Raw genomic sequence first — 14770 nt, 5'->3', positions numbered from 1 at the left:
TCCGACAAGCTCCAGCATCAACGCCAAGCGCGAAACCCAGTGTTTTTCCTTCTTGGGCTTGCTGGGGCCCATGAGCTGCGGTCAGCCACAGGGCTGAGGCAACGGCAAAGGATTCGAGCGTTGCTTGGTGATTGGATGGGATGTCAAGATGATCCCAAATGTGGATGGGTGCCCGACGGTGAAGAAGAAATCCTGGGTTGCCCCTCTGCATTTAACTTCAGGGTCGCCCATTGAAGTTTCGATGTGAGTTGAGGAGGTTCATGTTTCCAGACGGTGCCAAAATTCAAGATTCACTCGTCTCAACCACTCGAAAACACTGAAATCCCACGAAACCGAACCTCGAATATCACCCACAACACTCTCAAGACAATTGTCAACGCTGGACAGCGAAACATGGCCCGCCCATACATCATCGGCGACTCATCGCCCTTCCTCAAGCGCGTGCTGATTCCGTTCTGGGTCGTCCGCATCATCATCATGCTCATCCAGATCGGCTTGTACGCCATCGTGGTGACTGGCCTGAGCGTATTTCGGGATGATGTGGGGCGCCTGTACGACGAGTACCACACGAGCCTCACCTACGACGGCGTCCTGGCCGTGTCGTGCGTGATCATGGGCATCATCCTGTTCTGCCTGATCCTCGACATCGTCTGCATCATCATGCGCGCCAGGCGCACCCTGACGCCACCCTTCTTCCTCGGCGTCAACATTGTGCAGAACGCGTTCTACATTGCCAACTTCATCTTGACCATGATCGGCGCTCGCAACGGGGTGGCCTCTATCGCTATCGGCGTTCTCATCCTGTACGTTTTCATCACTCCTTACTCACAACAACAAATTCCCTTTGAAATATGCAGTAGCTAACCAATCCCGCCGCAGCCTCTCCTTCCTCGGCCTCCTCGTTTACGCCTCAGTGGTCTATCACCAATACCGCAAGGGCTCCCTAAACGGCGGCGCGTACGTCCAAGCCTCGGGCCAGGAAGGCCACAAGCTGGTCGCGCACACGGGCTACGCGGGCCACAACCACGAGGGTATCCATGACGTGCCGGTGCTGCCGCAGCAGAAGCATCACTCGTACGGCGAGAGCCAGCCGTACGCCGCCCAGACGCCTGCGTATTACAACCCGCACACTGTGGGGGCCACGCAGAACGAGTATGCGCCGCAGGCGTACGAGCCGTTCCGGGGGCAGCAGCACCATTCGGCGGTGTGAGGGCAGTTATGGGGTGATTGTGATTGAACGATCAAGTGATGGCGTTTGAACGGTGCAGTGCACGGTGCAGTGGATGGTGCAGTGGATGGTAGAAACTTTTTTGCTATTAGAGGATGCATGGCGTGGCGTTGGTGGTTTTTTGTCACGGGCTGGGCATTTTGAAAAAGCGATGGTTCTGTGTTTTTTGAGCATAATTTTGGAAATTCATTACCCAACCTACTCTTGTGCTCTTATCGTTTACAAACGTCACCCTCCAGATCTTGGGCACTTCCATGACTGAGACAAACTTCACTTTTTTTAGAGCTCGGCGCATCGCCCAAATCAACCCCCAAAACAAAACAACCTATCACCACGCAGCGTCAAACGGTCGCGCATGCAGACGCAGGCGAGCCCCCTATTGGACTGGACATGCAACATGCGACATGCCCCAGCGAATCGCCCAGCCAGCATCTTCACTGGCCACGGAATCGACACGCAGCCGATAAGCAAGCCCTGGTTGCGTGGTGCCCAGTGCCCAACTCTGGGTCGAACGCTGTGAAAGAATCGGATTTGGCGCGTGGCCGGCCACATCGCCCTGGGAATTGGGGGTGGATTATTGGGATTCGTCTCTGCCACGATGACGGTGAGGGGCAAAAGTGCGCGTACGAACTGCGTTTCGTTGCTAACGGCCTTAAACTTGGCCGAGGTCTTGTCAACTAGAGGTCTGCATCATCGTATCTTGGATATCAAGAGAATCCCGATTTCATAACCACCAGATTCCCTCCTCGCGAACCTGACCACTTCTCACCCGTTCCTCAAATAATTACCCTCTTCCACAACAACCCTCACCCAAGTATCACCAAGCTCATCCACCCATAATGTCCCGCTCCTACCCCCCCTCGCTCTCCCGCACCCGCTCCCACCGATCTATCTTCATCGAAGACTTCGACGCCAGCCCGAACCCCAACAGCTTCACCCTCCAACCCAACGACACCTCGACCTCCTTCCTCAGACCCCACACACCGCGCACCATCCCTCTCCAACCGTCCCCCCTCGCCTCGACCGACGCTTTTGTCCTCTCCGACACACCCACCTCGAAGAAAAGGATCGTGGGGAGGATTAGTTGGGGACGGTGGAAGAAGTTGTGGAGGTCGTGTATACCGTGGATATGATGGGCTGGGGGGTTATACGGGTTTAGGTTTGGCTGTGCGCCCTCTGTTGCGAAAACAAACCCAGAAACGAACGTTCGCTGTTACCGCCCTGAACTCCGTGGTGGTGGTAACAAGGAGGTCAATGATAGCGGCTCCCGCGGTGGTAGAGGGGGTAATGGGGAGGTGTATTTGGGGGATAATAACCCGTCTATGGAAGTCACAGTGAAGGTTCTAGGGGGGTTGGATGATACATGGGTGAGGAACCGGATGGGGAACTGCAGCCGTTGAGTACCTCGGGATAACGGGCCCTCCCCACGAACATGAAGCCGTCGAACAACAGGCCAAGCAATGGGTCAAGCAGCACGACCGAGGACAAAGCCGACCGGCAGTTTGGGCCACGTCCCTAAACCGGTTAGGTTAATCTCCGCCTAGGTCAACAGCTTCGAGTCTATGACCAACCAAACAACCCGCGCAACGGGCCCCCCCGCGGGTCCCAACGGCACCATCGAAGGCGACTGGGGGGGGTAAAGGAGATCATATGGGTGTTGTCACAGTGTTGGTTCGGTACCATCATGGCGTTTTCTTTTGGATTGGTCTTGTTTCTCATCAATAATTAGATATTATAACATTTAGGCTGGGGTATGGCGTTCGGGTTCATCTTGCACAGGCGTTGAGAATAGAATTCTAATAATTTGAATAAACCACCGCAGCAAACTCAAGTCTCCCAAGAAAGATTTCTAATCCACCCAGAACCACCACGAAACCCCAATCACTCCGGCACCCCCTCCCCAAACTCCACCAGCTCCTCCTTACTCCTCCCCATCCCCCCCATCCCCCTCGTCATCTCCCACTCCACCAACCGATACGGCTCCTCCTCCCCCTTCCCCTCCCGACTCTCAAAGTCAAACACCCGATAATCCGCATTCGCAAACCACCGCCCCGCCACCGCAGTCCTCAAGAACCCAGAGTGCGAAACCACCACCACAATATCCTCCCAGCGGTCGTACAAGTCCTTCAGCACCGCCTGGCCACGGGCAAGTACGGCTGTTTTGTTGTAGTGGTATGCGGATGCCTCGGGGGAGGTCTTGTCAGGGAAGATGGGGTCGAGGGCGGAGAAATCGAAGTCGGGGAAGAGTTGGACGAGTTCGGAGATGGGGCGGCCGGTGTCGCAGGGTTTGGCGGAGAGTTCTGCTATTATTATTAATGACTTGATTAACCCAACATATGTGCTGAGAGGAAAAAAAGAAACAAGGTAAACCCACCCTGCCACCTCGCATCCGCCACAACCGGCACGCCATCACGCCTAAAGAGATCAGGGAACGCATACAACGAAGTAAGCAGGGCCCGATACATCGGGCTCATGATGATGAGTTCAATCCTTCGGTCATCTAGAGGCAGGTGTTCCGCGAGATGCTTGGTGAGTTTGATCGACTGTTCCACGCCTTTTCTAGTGAGGGTGGGGTCGATGGTATTGTGTTTGGTTTCTGGACGACCGGGTCAATAATTTACCACTTTAACTCCTGTCTTCTTCCGGGGGAAAGGATTGGGACTCACTGTCTACGTTATGCTCCGCTTCACCGTGGCGGATGAGGACGACGGTGGGAGGCATTTTGCTGGTTTGATATCCCGTGATTTCTTGAGAATGGTAATGATGAATGAAAAATCGACACGTTGTAGCTGTTGTGTAGCGAGTTATAACGGGAATGCGGTAATCGGCGAGTGAAGAGGATTGGCAGGCCTCGGGCTGGGGTAAACCAGAGTATTTAAACCCCTGAGAGAGGAGAGGATACAATAATCTGATGCTTAGCGACATTCAAGGCCACATCACTGGAAGCAAGTTAGCGGCAATTTAAAAACGAGGGACAACAAAGAAAGGGAGTCATCAATCTTCAGGAAAGGCACAACTAAGCGTCAGGTAGCCAACGATGCCGCCGGAACCGAGCAAATCAACCGGGTAACTTGATCTGATTTCCAAATCATCCTCCCGAGGGAACAGGTATTTTCAAGCTCTAGAGCTTGCTTAGTAAGAAGTTGAGAGCTCTTGTGATAACGACTACCCACCATACAAGGTGCCTTACTGTTCACAACGCCAAAACAGCCTTCGCGGTTGCGTCGTCGGGGCGCTGGGCACAAAGAACCACCTTGACCAGGAAACTGTGAGAATAAATTGTTATTATTCAGATTCCCTCTACTAACAGAGAGGGACACAGCTACTGATGCACTATTTACCGTAGGCGGGTCGTGGTCCGCAAGGTACCCCTGCGTGACCCAGGCCGATCAACTATAACGAAAAATCACCAAATGACAATGTGACTGATAACATGGTTGACCATGCCATTGAAAGAAAACATAGTTGAACATGTTATTGAAAACATCGTTGAACATGTTATTGAAAACATCGTCGACCATGTTATTGAAAGAAAACATCATTGACCATGTCATTGAAGGAAAACATTGTTGACCATGTCAATGACAATGCAGTTGACAACTTTAAAGATAATACGGTTGCCAAAGTTAACGAGAACAAATTGGGGTAACTATTTCTCTAGCCCTAAACTTTAATACAAATTGGGAGCATTCCCGAGCTTATTGCTTCCCGGTGAAGCGTTATCGGTCTCGCCGACGCTCGGCCGAGCCGCCGTGGAAGGTCGAAGACCCTTCGACGGGGACAGCGAGCGACGGAGGCGCCTATCGATAGATTCCAGCCACTTGCGGCCCCTGCCCCGAACAGCCGTTGACTCGACAACACGGTCGAGGTAGAATTTTCGGATGCTCGCAACGTACTCGCAGTACTCTCGCACCATTCCCTTCGTCGCTTCCTCGGTTGTACATGTCTCAGCGATAGCTGTCGCCATATATGTGAGAGGCCGATAGAACACTGGCCCTTGATGATCCGCTGGCTCAATCATCGCGCCACCTTCTACCAAAGCCTGCCGAACGGGGGAATAACGCGCCTGCCATCCCTCTCGGCCATATTTAACTTGCATCGCCGCAGGATGCTCCTGAGCATGCCACAGGACGCAGATCTTGCCGTCCGGACGATCCAGGTTGTGATCGTCGACAAACCTATCGACGAGGAAACACGCGTTCCATCTGAAGCGGATCATATCGGAAACCTCGGACGCAGACGGGGCGTTAGGGTGGTTGTTAATGAATTCGAAGAGCCCACCCCCAACAGCAACATTCTGCTCCATATTCCAATCGCCGGGGCAGAGAATCTCGAGAAACAGCTTCGCCATACTGGTTACTCGTGATTGGACCGTTGCGTGCGTAATCTCCTCGACAACGGTATTGGCGTCGGCGCCGCCTGTAAAATGGGCGGCAGGCGTAGTCTGATTGTTGTCGGCGGTTGGTTGGTGAGGGTACGTGGGCAGCTTTTCCCAGCGCTCTTTGAAATGAGCCAATGGAATTCCTGATCTTCTAGTCCAGGAATATTCCCATTTGTCATCCTGAGCGCTAAATGTGAAGTCGTCCGATAGGAGGCCAGAGAGTCCCCGCGCCCCTAAAACATCCGTGATGGAACGACAAAACTCATTGTACGTTTCTGTCTGCAACGCGGTAGGCTCCTCGGGCTGGAGGCAGGTCTCGCCTGTTGGTGCTTCCGAACTGCTGCCCTGTCCAAGTAGTGGCGTCGAAGCGTCCGATAGCGTCGAGATAGTAGCTCCCGCAAACACGGAGCCGCAGGCTCGTCCCATGCTACTCGACATCTGCCACGAGATTGATTCACCCTCGGGCTGTGCGGCAGCCATTGTTGTTGTATTAAGCTCAGGGGTGACTGCCCAGCCTCCAGAGAAACAGGCTGTTGTCAGTAGGGTGACCGATACACCCGGCTCTAGGGCTGCTTTGAGCCGAACAATACTGATGCCCTTCTTTCGCGTGCCGTTGTCGAGGCAGAGGTAGTGACCTTGGACGTCATGACAAAAAACCATGAGAAGAAGCGGATAACCACTCTTCTTAGCCCGGAGAGATGCTTCATTGACCTCGCTGAGAAATCTGTCGTTCATTTTGGCAGGCTCGACGAGGGTGACTGGGGTGATGCCCGAGTCGATGAGGTCGCGGCTTAGGACTACCTTGCGATCTCCATCGGGTGAACCGTGGAGGAAGTTACCATACTTCTCCACTAGCCTCTCTGGTTTAGCTGCCGTCAGCCACGTTTGGTCCTCGGCGGAGCCGTTGAGGAGGTAGTTGAAGGCATAAAAATCCGACAAAAACCAACCGTCTCTGGTCTGCTCCCCGGTTTGGACTGTCGGGTGCGTGGCTGCGACAATGATTGTATTTTGGTGAATGGTTGGGAAGGTGTGAGTGATGAAGGTTTTGGGGGCCGGGGACAATCCCTTGTGCGTGCCGCCCCCAACTAGCGGGTTTTGCTCTGCCATCTGCAGCAGGTTAGTAGACTGAGGGATATAAATGATAAAGCAGAGATAGGTCGTGCGTACAGTGATATCGCCAGGCGATGTAGTTTTGGCCTACGGGGCTGCACGATTGCTGGTTGCAGGATGAAGAAAGCAGATACTGGGCAAATCCATGTTCCTGCCGAAATCCTGCTGGTTAGCGCCGATAGGTATATAAGGAAGTTCGGGAGCCGCACGGAGCGCACCTGATTAATGCCTAGGTCCTGTGCTTCACCAGAGCACGGTTCTCTGCCGCACGGGTGACCACTGTGACTATCCAACCCGTCAGTAAGCATTAAAATCATGGAGAGAGCGAAGTGAGGTCTTACCGAAACGCAAGCGGAGGCGAGAGGGCAACCGCGGCGGCCAGCTACAATAACTGTTAGCCCAAACTCCGAATCAGTTACCACCAGCGCGCATCGCGAAATCGCGCGTAAACGCCCAGGCAAATCAATAAGTAAGAACAGGAAGCAAAGCCTTGAATGTCTGCAAGAAACACAGGCGAGATGTTGGACGCCAGCGCGGGAGTTTGGGGGATCGGGATCACTTACGGGGGTTGGTGGCGTTGAGGAAAAGGAAGAGGATTCAGAGGCATCACGCAGTGAAGGGATATTGAATTGCATCCAGGGCCAGAAGGCACAGATCACAGGAATAATTGTGGAGCCCATCGTTCGGAATTCTTTGGAGTTTCGAGGGGCATCGGCGGAGGACTCACTTCCACAGGTAACTAACTACTATGACGAAGTGAACATTACCTTACCCACCCAGGTAGGTATCTACTCACCACTGTAGCTGACATTTGGACATTCACCGCTTTAGGTCCAGCAATCAGTTTTTAATTCGCGCTCTACAAAACAATTGTCAATCGCCCCTTGTCGCTGCAAATTGGCACTCCAAGCTTTGATTGATGTAAATGAGAAATACGTGGGCTCCTTTCGGGCTTTGGGGTTATATAGGTAGGTATGGGCGGGGTCACAACATGTGGACACTCGGGGGGGTCCAAATGCCACCGTCCGAAGTGGACATCTCTTGCAAAGAAAGATGGCCAGAATCATATAATTACTGCGTATACCTAATAGGTGGTGTAAAAGTATAGTTACCTCGTCACCCCTAACCGACTAACTACCTGCCTACTCTGCTCTCTATCCCGCTTTCCAACCTTCAAGCTAATTACCTGAATGATCATCAGTCGACCCACCACTCAACGCCCCAGTCCCAGATTATCAACCCCCATCTGTCCACCTCCCACCAAACCAACCCCACAAAATTACCTCCTCTGACCACTCCCTTCCGCCCTAGCCCCATTACCCGCAACCGGCTTCCCCCGTCCAAACACCCTCCTGGCCATGCTAACAAGCGCGTTAGGCGGCTTCTGCACCCTGGGCAAACCCGGCGAGCGGGGCGGGAAGGACTCGGCCGTGGTGAAGGGTGGCTGTTGCGGTCGTTGTTGTTCTGCTCGTGCCTGGGGCGTGACGCCGAGAATTTCTTGTTGGCGGCGTTTTGCTTGTTCTAGCACTTGTTGGGCTTGTTGGGCTCTTTCAGAGGGCATGGTGGTGGTGTGGGTGCGGTGGGTTTGGTAAGATGTGGTTGGTTTGATGGAGGGGATAGCGTGCTGGTGACGGATTGCGTGGCTTGTTATGAAGGTTGTGGTGGGGTTCTGGTCTACACTGGTAATTGAAGAATGGGCCAGGGGATGATCATTCAGCTAGGAAGTGTGGCGGGAGTCTGATCTAAATACCAACACGACGAGACTTGTCTGCGCCAACAATGATTTCGCAACATCTGTGGCGCAGTTGCTCCCGAATTCCTTTTGCGTTGCAGCCTTTGAGAGCCTTCATCCTGACCATGTGGCCGCGGTACCATCGGATGGGAAATATGGCTTCGTGGCTGCGGGAGCGGTTTAATCCTCCTTCCTGGCCGCATTTCAGACCACCTTGAACAGATTCAAGGAAAAAGGCGAACCTCAAGGGAATTTGCATCGACCGAGGATGCATTGCGGGACAGCCCAACTGGCCCAGCGGCGCAGCCCACATTGATTCTGCGCCTCGCAAGGAGTAAACCAACCCAATGGGATCCGAATTTGAGACACTCGCTCCCAGACTACTCAAGTTAACCCAAAAGAATACTATTGATGCGTAATAGTCCCTATGTTGTACTCCGGGGCTAATCTCCCCGGTTCACCGCCCTCTTCACCTTCAAATCCCACCTCCGTGATCGACCCGTGCCAGCTTCCTTTTTAGGACACGCACTTCGGGGTTAAGTGGAACCCGGCGCCGGACCTGAATAGCCCCACAACTCCGGCTGGCCCCACCCTGCTGTGCAGTGGGTCCGCCGTCCTGCTGCAAACATGACGGGATGTATTGACGATCTGCGACATACATAGCAGTAAGAGTTTGTCGAGGGAAAAGGTAAATGTTTCTCGGTTATCCGAATCAACCAACCCTATGGAAAAGCTCACTCGGCTCGCGGGTTGGTGGGTCCTCGGGCCTTGGCTGGATTTTCTGGGGGTGGAGCCCGAATCACTGCAGCACCCTCGAGTCGACATTTTGCCGGAGACGCACCGTGATGAAACTTTGTTTCAAGGCTCGAAGACCTAGAGATGAATCTAGACTGGAGTAAGTGCGCGGGGATAGACTCGACGAGCTAGTAGACGCGCGTGACTTTCGTCCCCACCACAAATATTACCGTGAACTGCAGGTCTCAGCTCAGACATAGAGCCTTTGACTGGGGAGAAGAACATAGTGGGAAACATAGGGCCTTTTCCAGTCCAATCCACCGTAGCAGGTATCTCCACTCCTACAAAGCTCGTACGCTTCATCCTATCCTCACTTGACCAAGCGGAGGAGCAAACTTTCCCGGCTACGCTGCAGAGCATGGACTCCCTCGGATTGGGCAGCCGCCGGGCTGGAGGAGTAACAACCCCCGTACTTTCTGTTGATCTGCCAAGGTTAACAAAACCGGAAAGCGGCCTCAGAATACTTCCCGCAACTAATATACCGGGCTTGGTAGACTCCTCTTTTTAGACGGAGCACTGGTCTCACTGGCTATGACTATCGAGCACGACTGCGTGTTTCGTCCTTCCGGCCCGGAGCCCGTCATCGCTTGAATGTCGGTGACCGCTGCCATGGCGTCTTGAATACCAAACTGAATAATATCCTGAGAAAAGCACCGAGAGGAAGAAATAAGGGGCGTAAAGGCATATGATTTTCTATCAGCGCAGCTTCTGCCCGGCCACAACGACGATGCTCGCCGGGAACAACCCGCCTAGCTATGGTTTGGGGCAGCGCAATACCTGGGTCTGCGAACCTACCGCTTACTTAAAATAGAGACGTCTGACTCGGGACAATAAATCTGAGTTTTCATTGTCTTGCATTGATCCATCGACCCCTAGGTAAGGGAGTGAGCGCTGCTTGCGTGATGCGTCCCAGAGCCGGCGGTGCCACGGCTTCGGTGGCCCGTCCTCGAAGAGTTGGCCATCCGAGTAGCATTCTTATCGGATTACAGTCATCCGCAAAACAAAGAACACCGCCATGAATGAGACATCCCACGTCGGTGTTGCAATCAGCGTTGGGCGCAGCGGAATGCCAAGGTCTTGATCGACAAGCGTAACGGCTTGGCGGGTTCAACCACCACAGCGCACCGGATGCCAAGCATGGCCGGGGCGGCAAATGACGCTTGGCGACGCCGGGCGAGCCGGGGCCTGGAGATGGGGAGTGCCTGCTCGTGTGCCCCCCTGAAGCTGACCCCATTTCCTCCTGAGCCAACACCGCAGCGAAACGGCGTAGAGGATTGATCATTTTACAGGCCAAGCGGCCAAAGCGCTCGAGATGATATCGCACCTCCTATCGAGAAAGAGATGGCACCGCTCCCGGTCTTTCGCGCGCCAAGAATCCGTCGTCGGTGGCCGGAAACATCTGAGACGGCCACAGTCTGGTGTGTTTGGTGCCCTCGGGAAACTCAAGCCTCGCCAAGAACCCGGTAACACTCCAATGGTATTCCTTTGGAATGCTTGCCCGGCCTTCAAAATTTGTCGGGGTGCACCACGGAGCTATCACAGCCCCTAACGCGCGTACGTCGATAATTCGTGTGTATTGCGGCATGCGTCAGTATGAGCATCGTTAGCAAAATTTTGTGCGAGCGGCGAGCGGGAAGACAAGGGTGATTGATCGAATCGTTCTGAATTCGCCCGACACAAATGATCAGTACAGCCTCACCACTGCCCTCATGGAGGCTAAACGTTTCTGAGGTCATCAAGAGTATTTCGTCCTCCCTCGAATGATGTCGTCGACCCCCAGTGGCTATCGTCCACGTCCTCGGGCACACTTCAGCTCAAAAAATGACGGCCAAGACTCCGTCGACTTTCCCAAATCGGGCCGCGATCGATGCCGAGAGGATCTGCATCGAGGATGCACAGCTTGGCGGAAGGCCAAGCCTTTTGGCTGTCGCGGCGAGGCGGACGTCATGTGGTGAGAGTGCGTTTTGGTGGAAGGAAAGGAGGAAAAAAAGAGCAAGAGATTCCGAATTGTACCTCGCCAAAAACTTCCAGTGCGGAACATGCCGCTTTTGCTATCTGCGGCGGGCACGGGCGTGTGGTTGTTTCCATTACAGCAGGCGCGACCTGACCGTCAGCTCTGCGCGGTAAGGTTCCATTCCCGTTTCGTCCCCATGCCATGCCCGTTTCCTTTTGGTTCCGGGTTTCTACAGCAGCCGCACCTGGAGCAGTGTTCCCTTCCTCCCCAGGCCCGCTACTGCGCTGCAACTCCGCTCTCACGTTCGGGCAACCCCCCGTGCAGATTGAGAACTTGAGACTTGTCCGACACGCAGACTTGAATCACTGCACCCAGCACACCTACCACGCATCCAATGCCATGGTCACTCTTTCGTCACAGAGAATGCCAAGTCCACCGCGCCTTGCGAAAAATTTGTCGCCCGACTTGATCTACATTGCTTCGACTTTCTCAGTCGCTCCGTAAATCACCGCCAAGCACCTAAAAAGCACGCCCGTTCAAGCCAAGCAATAGGCGCAATCCCGTGAAACGGTCACTCGTCTCTTACACCACCACCACACGCCAGGGGAATAAGTATCTTGGCTTCTCCCCCAAGGTCTGCCCCGAAACTCCCTCCAACCTGAGTTATATCTTTCCTGGTTTTCCCCTCTTCACACCATCTCGACACCAAATCACTCTTCACCACATTCTGGCTCCACTTCAGACACTTGCTATTCTAATCCAATCCGCCGGCACTTTGCGCCATTTTCCCACGCCTTTGGTTCGGAGCTAAGATCAAAAGCGACAAGCTTCATCGTCAACCCCGCAAACGCGTGGACCAACATCCCAAACTTAAACGCCAACCGCCGTGAGCACTCAGCTCGCTTCACTCTCACTATCATCCTCTCCCAAGCCAATTTTCACATCACCGTCATGGGTACCACACTTTCTCGGTGCACCTCGAAGAATTCGAGCTCCAGCGCTTCAACTCCCTTGGACGTGAGCCAAAGGGTCTTTGAGAAGCAACCCAACTGGCTCACTGCGCCATCGAGATGGCGCATGCACTGCAATCCAAACCCCGTCCGCTACCGTACACCCACACCATACCCCAAAGAGGACCGGAAGCGGCTCGAGGACATTACCAACGACACTGCGTCAGTCCGGATCGGCGAGAGCGAGAAAGTCGTCGTCGTTGAAGCCCCCGTCGTCCAGCACATTGAGGTCCGCAAGCCATTCTCAAAGCACAAGCAACTCCAAGCTCCCAGGCCCAGTTTCCATGAACCCAGAGGCTCTATCACCGTCAGCTGGGAGTCATCCGCGCGCCTGAACCGTTTCGAGCGCGTTGCATGAAAGGAGGGATAATCGTTGGCGCGATGCTACATGCATTCCGCGGCGACACTGGGTTGATCAACTCACGCCCCAGGGAGGATGAAGACACCGGAGACGGACAGACTTCCAATCCTGCAACACACTTCCATGGCCGTCGAAGATGTCGGATCATCGGTCGACAGCACTAGGAGACAAGCAACGCTGGGGGGACGCCAAGACGGCGGATCAGCGTCACGGGTCGAAGCGCACGCAACCCGACAATACCCTATTCGAAGACATCTCGCGCCAAGCGCCGACGGGCACCAAGCGAGCCACTTCGCGGCAAGCCAAGACGACTTGTCGTCTCGTCCCGCAAGATTTAGGCAGATTGTGGTTTGCCCACACGCTCGCAAGTCGAGCTCCCGTTAGCACCCAGTGACAGCGATCCCACACATAACGCCCGGGTACAAACTCGTACCCGACGACACACAAAACATCATGCCCAGCCACGCGGGCAACGCAAACACACAACCACCCGGCCTTGTCCCGCCCTCCCGCATCCTTCGACGGGCACTTGGCTCGCTTGGCAGCGCTTGGCATAGACGCGGCATGCTTATTTGCACTCTCTCTGCGCTTCTCTTTCCTGTCCTGTCGTGGCAGACCCCGATGCAAAGGGGAGATCTCGGTCTCGGGGTATTACTATGTCGGTGTTTGTTGGATAGGTGGAGTGAGGTTGAAGCCAGACGGGCACACGGCTTAGTCCGTCCACTGCGGACGACGGAGGAATGCTTGGCTCCTTGGCTGCATGTCAACATGCGAGAAATAACTGTCCGAGGCCCTATGAGAGCAGAGGAAGGGGAACAGATAGGGGCGATATGGTCCGGGACCTGAATTCGGTCGGCGCTTTTTTTGACCTAAGCTTTGGTGTTTTTCTGGACGCTTCACAGAAGGCGCCGAAACACCGATCCATTTTGTGGCTGATCAAGGATCAAGCTGCATCAGCTCGGTGACGAGGGATGTTGGAGGGTTACTGCTGTAGGGTGGTAGTTAACACTCCCGGACTTGCGGACCGAGGAGGATGAAGGAGGTTGAGGTTACTTTGTCAGCTGACGCATTACTTTTACTTGCATGTTTATCAACGTTTGTGCATCCTGCTTGTCATGGAGATGACACAGACTCATGTTCTTCAACCTTGGCGTTGAACACTTTTTTGTCATTCACTCAGAATTTACTTTACTCATTTGCTTCACTTATTTGCTTCCACGGAATAAAACAGAACAAGTTTTGACTTGATCTTAACCACTTTCAAACATTGAGTGGTTTTCACTGCAAACATTGAAATGTGAATTCATCCAATTAACTTCGTTGCCTGATTACGTGACAACCTTCCCCAAACTTGCGACATTTTCAACACACACACACACACACACACACCTTTTGTTGATCCCTCCCAGCCTTTCTCGCCCAAACCTAGGTACCTACCCGGTTTCGCCCGTCCCCCAGCTGCAGAGTTCTGCAGGCCGGTCAACGAAACTCGCCATCCCACAGTGCCACACCTCCGCGAAATGCCGCAGCAGCAGCAGCCACAGCAGCGGGGGGGGGCGCAATGCCCGAAGCTTATTTGTGCTATGTGGGCGGTCTTGCTGTGTGTGGCCAAAGAAAAAGGGGGGGGACTAAGTCCGTGGATGCGATGCTTTTCTACCAAAAAAATAAAAATAAATAAATAAGAAATAATTAAATCAAGCCACCGGTAGCAATACTATCACCACGTGAATATTACCTAGGCTTCGACACAGCTGTTCCCGTCATCATCCTCAAACCCCGTTAAAATTTGATGAAATGTTGATAGATTCTAATCGCCGAAATCCGTTAACATCCGATCAAATGTCGCCAGATCGGACTCAAACTACCCGCTTCAATTTGCCACTTTTTTTTATTTCTTGGCCACAGCGAGGTGGTCACCGGTGGGAGAGACGCGTGTCTAGTTTCCTTTTCTCATGACGTTACCGTACCGGATCGACGACGTGTTTGGGTAGGATTTGATCGACAGTCTGGCGGGAACACGATGGGTTTGGCGGGAACGCGGTGGGTTTGATAACGGATTGAGTAAAACGGAGGAAGTGGAGGGGGGAGGGGTGAGGTTGGCTGTCCGTTTTCCATCCTCTGGGGTGATGGGATGGGATGTGAGGGATGGGCCGATCGGGAGGGGGAAGGGGGGTTGGGTGAGTGAGTGAGTGAGTGAGT

At 53.8% G+C, this 14770-nt stretch overlaps 4 protein-coding genes across 4 annotated transcripts; 2 read left to right on the top strand and 2 right to left on the bottom strand.

The window, feature by feature from the left end:
* Positions 1 to 393: 393 nt before the first annotated feature.
* C8A04DRAFT_28845 (uncharacterized protein) lies at positions 394 to 1210 on the top strand (the record flags this gene model as incomplete). Its single annotated transcript, XM_062780797.1, has 2 exons — positions 394 to 803; positions 880 to 1210. The coding sequence occupies 2 exons, from the start codon at positions 394 to 396 to the stop codon at positions 1208 to 1210; spliced, it is 741 nt and encodes a 246-aa protein (XP_062636791.1).
* Positions 1211 to 3109: 1899 nt separating this feature from the next.
* Positions 3110 to 3949, bottom strand: C8A04DRAFT_37430 (histidine phosphatase superfamily; the record flags this gene model as incomplete). Its single annotated transcript, XM_062783872.1, has 3 exons — positions 3110 to 3528; positions 3603 to 3824; positions 3895 to 3949. 3 exons carry the CDS (start codon positions 3947 to 3949, stop codon positions 3110 to 3112), a joined length of 696 nt encoding a protein of 231 aa, XP_062636790.1.
* Positions 3950 to 4898: 949 nt separating this feature from the next.
* Positions 4899 to 6716, bottom strand: C8A04DRAFT_12323 (uncharacterized protein; the record flags this gene model as incomplete). Its single annotated transcript, XM_062777303.1, has 1 exon — positions 4899 to 6716. The coding sequence occupies one exon, from the start codon at positions 6714 to 6716 to the stop codon at positions 4899 to 4901; it is 1818 nt and encodes a 605-aa protein (XP_062636789.1).
* A 5435-nt stretch (positions 6717 to 12151) lies between these two features.
* On the top strand, positions 12152 to 12568 carry C8A04DRAFT_12370 (uncharacterized protein; the record flags this gene model as incomplete). Its single annotated transcript, XM_062777318.1, has 1 exon — positions 12152 to 12568. The coding sequence occupies one exon, from the start codon at positions 12152 to 12154 to the stop codon at positions 12566 to 12568; it is 417 nt and encodes a 138-aa protein (XP_062636788.1).
* Positions 12569 to 14770: the final 2202 nt, after the last annotated feature.

Source organism: Dichotomopilus funicola (genome assembly GCF_033296635.1).
Source record: "Dichotomopilus funicola strain CBS 141.50 unplaced genomic scaffold C8A04scaffold_33, whole genome shotgun sequence".
NCBI lineage: Eukaryota > Fungi > Ascomycota > Sordariomycetes > Sordariales > Chaetomiaceae > Dichotomopilus > Dichotomopilus funicola.
The sequence above is the reverse complement of the archived record's forward strand: the minus strand, read 5'-3'. Positions and strand labels throughout refer to the sequence as shown.